Raw genomic sequence first — 6,527 nt, 5'->3', positions numbered from 1 at the left:
TCTATCTATCTATCTATCTATTTGGCTTGAAGATTTGGAAAGGAAGAGCATGTAATCGACTAGCTGTAGAGTTGACAGGTTTGACGTTGCAAAGAAGGGCTATTCATGTGTGAGTATGTTTATGTATGTATGTATGTATCTATGTATCTATGTGTCTAATCAGATCGCTTTTTGTTTCATAGCAGAGAGAAAGATAGAAGAAGACTTTAGAGAATGTCCTCACGGATAAGTAGACGTATAGATAGAGGTGCATGCCGCTCATGGGGTAGCTAGAGCTCTCAGCTCAGATTTTTTTTCCATACATCAAGCATATAGATATGCCCCAAGCCATTCACGTATACACCATGTATACAAGTATTACACTCCTTCTCTATGTATACGGTGTATATACACAGATATGCATCTGTGTAGATAGACACACGGATGGACTTGGCGCTATTAGACATCTCACATACATCGATACATCTCTTCCCCTAACCTTTCTCTCTACATTCCTACTGTACATATCTACAGATATTCATATATACAGATATAAATATATATATATATGTATTTATATATACATATGTATAGGTAGATAAACAGGATAGATCGGCGATGATCTTGAGGGTGTCACTTTTGTTGTCTTTCATCTCTCCTTCATCTTCTCGGTTTCTTTTTTCCTTTTCTGTGTGCTATAGATGCACTTCTGTATGGTGCTTTCGGCTTATGCGAAGAGTGGACATGTGAAGAAGTTGCAGCCGAGTTTCTTTGCAGCTTTAAGACAGCAGATTCTCCATCGGGTTAGCTTGCGTGAGTTCCGTTCGCCTGTAGAGATTTCGATGCTCGCCAATTCACTTGTTAAGTTGAAGGTAAGGAAATTCTCACACTCTTCTCTTCTCTTCAACGTCTTCTCTCTCGTAGCTTCATCTTTCTTCTTCCTCTACTCTGTCCTCTTTCTCTTGCGCTGTCTGCATGTCCCTCTCTCCTTTTCGCTCTTAGACATTTCCCTCTCTCTCTCTGTCTCACTCTCTCTCTCTATAGACATGTATAGCATATAGAAGTGGTATATGTAACCCACATAGAGAGAGCCACTGAGATACAGATACAGCCATACGGTTGTACATATATATGCAAGCAAAAAGACATACAGACATAGATACATAGAGACGTCGATACATTTGTACGTGCTCATACACAGACACTCGCACATACGTCTCCGTCCATACATCTTACATATAGATAGGTACATACACACGTATACATCGTAGTCATTCACATACATGCATATGCATGCGTACATGCATTGATGGATGTCAATACTTATATTCCTATGTACATCTTCACACATAGTATAGTTCACTCATACAACAACACTCGATGTATTTATGTCTGTCCTGTTGGTGCTCAGCTCTATGACCGTACATTATGTGAACGCCTTGCCCTTCACCTTCGGGATCGGCTTATAAACGGAGAATCTTTTCATGTCCGAGAACTTGCCGTCGTTGCCTCAGCCTTTGCGGCTTTGAACTATTCAGATGATAACCTCTTCTCTCAAATTGCAGGTCTGACACATGTTTCTTGTTTCCCTTTCTATCTTTCGATGTGTTAGATGCCTCATAACGTGTCCCCATTTATGTATGCATGCCCCCTCACCGTTCACACGTGTTGGAGGCTTGAAAGCTGTACACGTGAATGTGTAGATGCTAGGAGTTGTATGTGCTCATCTTCTTGTATGATTTCGCATTATCTCGAGCTTCTTAATAGGGGCTCAGAAACTTCACATATAACTGGCCAGCCTTGACGTATGTAACAGTCTTCTTCTTCTTCCTCATTTTCAGTTTTGATCCTTCTTCCGTGGACTATCTACTTTTATTTTATGCATATGCACCCGGCGTTCTTCTGCTTGGCTTTGATTTCCGCTGCCGATCCTATACCTATATAGAACTATACAAATAGAGATAGCCATCTACCGTCCACGTGTCTCGGTGTGTGTGACAAGCTACCAGTGTCTGTATATGTGTGTCTTTTAGTATCTGATAATGCGCTTTACAGCCGGTCTTTTCTTCTTCTTCTTCTTCGTTTCTTCGAGATTTCGCTTTCAGGTTGGGTAGATTTCTAGACTGGTTGCTGGCGGTGCTCGAGGAACTTCATTCATGCCTTGTCTAAGATGAAGCTGAAGAGAAGAGCAACATGGGGAGGGAGGCTCGAGCATCTATCGAGGATCCTTCGACTTCCCATATAGATGTGTACTTAGATGCCTCTATGTGTATTTACATATCTACACATAAAACTCAAAGATCATACGCCTACACAGAGATACATGTGTACCTATAGCTATGTCTTCCTACATATAGGTCGGTGTAGATACATACATGTGCATGCCGAGTTCTATCTATGGTGAAGGACATGGGATATTCTATCGTCGAATCTAAAAATCCATCCATCTATTCCATGCCTTCTTCTGAGCTCAGTAAGATAGACCAAGAGAGAAAATTTCTCCTTCTCTTCTTTCTCTCTCATCGTTCCTCTTCTTTGTCTGTCTGTGCCTGTGCATGCACGCAGACAGTTCCCTGCAAACCCTCACTGAGGCGACCCCCCTGGAACTTGCACGTCTTATCATGGCTTTCTCTTCTTTTCTTTCTTCTTCTTCTCGCACTTCTTCTTCCTCGTCTTCATCTGTTCATACATCTTCTTCTTCTCTTCTTTCAGGCCGGGGGAAAGAGGAAGAGAGAGAAGACTTCGGCGGCATTTATACCAAGTTTGAACTTCTCTTAGAGGCATGCGTTCCATGTGCGAGAGAGAAAGTGCGATTCATGTCTCCTGCAGATCTCACTCTAGCTGCCAATGCAGTGGGCCAAGCTCATGCTCTTGTCTCGTCTCCTTCACTCCGTCAACATGTGGCTACTCTCTTAAGCGATATTCGGTATGTACACTCTAGACTACCTACATATGTCTCTCTCTCTCTATATGTACGATCTAGAGAAGGATCTATGTATCTTCTCTTCTGTATACGCCTGTATGCATGCGGGTATGGGGGAGGTGTATTAAGAGGTAGATAATCTTATGGAGAGATAGCAACACGAATCTTCTTTAACCCGTCCCCACCGCAGGTTCATTCGCCACTCGTGTCCTTCTGTTTCTAACTCAAATGCATCTGCAAACGCGTACACATAGATACAGATTCCCCAGATCTATGCATCTATATCTACATACAGATCATAACAGATATATATACATACACTTGGGGGAGATGTCGGTTTGGACAGATGCATATATATATATATATGTATATATAGACCTATATAGATAGTTTAGATACAGGTGGATAAAGGCACGTACATATACTCTCTATAGTAGTAGACATAGGTGGGTATATGTGTAGATGCAGTTACATGCAGATAGAAACATATATACATGTATACATATGCTTGTGTACGAATATGTGTTTTGTATGGGCAAAGGTACTTACACTAGAGAATGAATTCTGTATATGGATCGTTACTCCACCTTGGGTAGGTGCATGTTTCTCTTCGTTCTTTCTTTCTCTTCTTCACACGATAAGGAGGAGAGGTCAATTCGCACATGCACAGATGGCAGGTATATATGTGTGACATGCACCGGCCTCTTCATCTTTCCTTTGTAAAACTTCTTGGTCTTTTCTTCCTCTTCTTCTTCTTCTTCTCTCTTTTCTTTGGAAACTTCTTATCTTCCTTCCTCTTCCTCTTCTGTCTTTTCTTCTTCTTTTTCTTCTCTCCTTCGTCGCTCGGTAGATGTCTTTCTATCTCGAGTATCGAGCTGTTCACCCCTCAACAGATAGCGTCGATGCTATTCTCTTTCTCTCGATGGAGACAGGCATTCCCTGTACGTGACTTGATTCACATCGTCGATCATATTACTTCCTCTTTCTCTCCTTCTCAAGCTATCTTTTCAAGAGGTCAGCTCGAAGCTTCTTCATCTTCAACTCTCATAGAAGGCAAGCATCGACTTCATATTGATACGGCAACCCAAGTCTCGATTCTTTATTCTCTTAGTATCTTTCTCTCCTGGAGGAGATCCTCTTTTCACCCTCTCTCTTCTCCGAGCGCCCTCTCAAGTCGAGCTGACGAAGAAAGAAGAAGCGAAGTCCGAGGAGAAAAAGAAGTGAAGGAAGACACCAAAAGTAGACACCTAAGACAAGCGGTTGTATGGCTGTTCATGAGATGGCTAGATTCTATTGTCTCATCTTGCTGCTGTGCGGGGGGAGCTCAGAGAGTCGCTTCTCATGAGGTGGATTATCTTGATATAAAGAAGAGAGAGAAGGAAGAAGAGGAAGAACAACAGAAGCAGATAATGAAGAAAGGAGTAGGAATAGACAGGAAAACTTATGACGGGAGAATGAAAGGGGGGGGGATAGAACGGGAAGAAGAAGAAGGATATGATGAGTCTGATCAAACACCTCAAAAGAGAATAGAAAGAAGCCTTAGAAGAGGAGGCAACCCTTCAAATGAAGAGCTTCAGCACCTTCTACGTCTCTTTGGAACCTTAGCCAACTGCATGTAGGCCGTCAACCAACGATAGCTAGCTCCCATGCGGATGTCCATATCGTCGCATAGACGCACATATCTTCAGCTTTCTTGCAGAGGTGTAGTCAGCTCTCTCTATATCTATCTATCCTTCATCTGTCTACCTATCATGTATCCTTTGATCTGTGTCTTATGCATTCGTCATCCATCTATTTGCCTATGTATCTACCTATCTATCAATAAGTGTCTAATTGTTTCTCTCTCTCTCTTGAATCTATATATCTTTAGTTAGTCTATCTGCCTATCTATCTAGGAGGTAGAAGGTCTCTGTTTGCGATGTTCTTTCGCCATAGAGAGGTAGTTGCTCCTCTTCTACTATGTCCACCTTCTTTTTCTTTCGCATACTTCACTAAGTTTGCCTAGACGCACACTCGTGTAATATATCTCTAGATGAGGTAATTACCCTTCTTATTTCTTCTCTTTCTCTCCATCTGCATGCGCTATGTCTTCTTCCTCTCAGTACTCTCTGTCTCTCTCTCACGACGCCCTGTTGTAACTTCATCTCCTTCGGCTAACCCCGGGGGGGGGGCCATAGTCGATCGAAAGTTTCATGCTACACACCTAGAGGGAGTAAGAAAGAATTCTCAAGGCTTAGAGGTAGATGAAGAAGCACATGCGGTACGAGTGCAGTGTGCTTTAAGCTGTATGTACACCGCAAAATGTCTTCGGATCGGGGACGAGTGAAATACTTTCCCTGCTTTTTCTCTTGAGAGTAATAACTGTCGCTTTCTTTCTTTCTTTCTTTCCTTTTCTCCTTTCTTTCTTTCTTTCTTTTCTTAAGGCCAGTGGAGGACTCGAGCGTGGTGAAAGAATTTCTTCGTAGGGTTCAACCGGCTTTTATTTGCATGCATCGACAACTTCATTCTTCCCTGGCCTCTCAGCTCCTTCATTTCCTCTCTATCCTCGGCGTTGAAGAAGATTCTGACTTTACTCTTCTGCTTAAAGAAAAACAAAAAGCTCAATAGTACAAACGACTCAGTAATGAAAAGATCCATGCATGCATACATATATATATATATAGAGAGAGAAAGAGACATATATACATAGATACACATGTAAATACATCGTTGTATACACCATCTGTATGGATACCCCCGATGTATACCGGGGCGAGAAGGAGTGTGTGTGTGGAGGGTCTGCATCCATATATATGTATATATAGAGAGAGAGATAGACAGGTGGATGTCTATCGATGTATGTGTCTCTGAATCTCCATATTGATAGAGTATAGCCATGCACATGTGGTGTGGCGAGTGTAGGTGAATACAGGTAGGCGAGTACATGCATAGATATAGGTATCTTTCTGCCTTTGTCTTTGTCGTCTCTCTCTCTCTTTCTCTCTCTCAGTCTTCTCCTCGCTACGTTGTTTTCTCTTGGTTCTTTCCTCGTCATGTATGATACTCCCTATCTCAAGAGAGACAGCACTCTCCTTCTTTCTCTTCAATATGATTCTATCTACAACGCATGACCTTTTCCCCCCCGCCCCCCNNTTCTTCTTTCTCCAATTCCAAGTGCATGAAGGAACGAGCCCGTAGATCTACCGCATGACGCGCAGCTTTCCTCGAAGTAGTTACGACTCACATAGTCACGCCTTCTCACTACTACTACTACGACAAGACCTAATACACCGGGCGAACCGTCATCCCTTCTTATCATGACATCCGATAAGAAGGGATCGAAGAGAGACTTATTGCTACGCCTGAACTCGAGAAAGAGGAACAAGAGGAAGCTCTAGGAAAGAAGAAGAGAGCTAAAGTCTCCCCGTGTAGTCTCTCTCTCGCGACAGATCTCACAGAAAAGAAAGAGCCTAGCAAAGAAGACAAAAACCTTAGACGTCCTAGCCCATATGTAGGGAAAGCCGATGCTTCTTTATCTTCAGCACCTTAGAGGAAGGTAGAAGGACATCTTGCATTCTCTACTGGAATGCGACTCCTCTCCCCGGGGGTATGAGGAGACTCTATGCTTGAAGATCCTTAGACCTCT

The 6,527-nt window shown here is 42.6% G+C and overlaps 2 protein-coding genes across 2 annotated transcripts in view; one reads left to right on the top strand and one right to left on the bottom strand.

Annotated features, from left to right (window-relative positions):
- Positions 1–680: 680 nt before the first annotated feature.
- CSUI_007124 (uncharacterized protein) lies at positions 681–6,000 on the top strand (the record flags this gene model as incomplete). Its single annotated transcript, XM_068067274.1, has 5 exons — positions 681–851; positions 1,391–1,544; positions 2,545–2,905; positions 3,753–4,517; positions 5,326–6,000. The coding sequence occupies 5 exons, from the start codon at positions 681–683 to the stop codon at positions 5,507–5,509; spliced, it is 1,635 nt and encodes a 544-aa protein (XP_067920753.1). The 3' UTR covers positions 5,510–6,000.
- A 120-nt stretch (positions 6,001–6,120) lies between these two features.
- CSUI_007123 (uncharacterized protein) overlaps positions 6,121–6,527 on the bottom strand; it is a gene marked incomplete at its 5' end in the record, with an annotated part of 806 nt that continues 399 nt past the window's right edge. Inside the window, one exon of the mRNA XM_068067273.1 lies at positions 6,121–6,513. Within this exon, the coding sequence (XP_067920752.1) occupies positions 6,428–6,513 (86 nt within the window). The remainder of the gene's footprint in view (positions 6,514–6,527) is intronic.

This window comes from Cystoisospora suis (assembly GCF_002600585.1).
Source record: "Cystoisospora suis strain Wien I chromosome Unknown contig_3682, whole genome shotgun sequence".
In the NCBI taxonomy this organism is placed as follows: domain Eukaryota; phylum Apicomplexa; class Conoidasida; order Eucoccidiorida; family Sarcocystidae; genus Cystoisospora; species Cystoisospora suis.
This window is presented reverse-complemented; position numbering and strand designations above follow the sequence as displayed.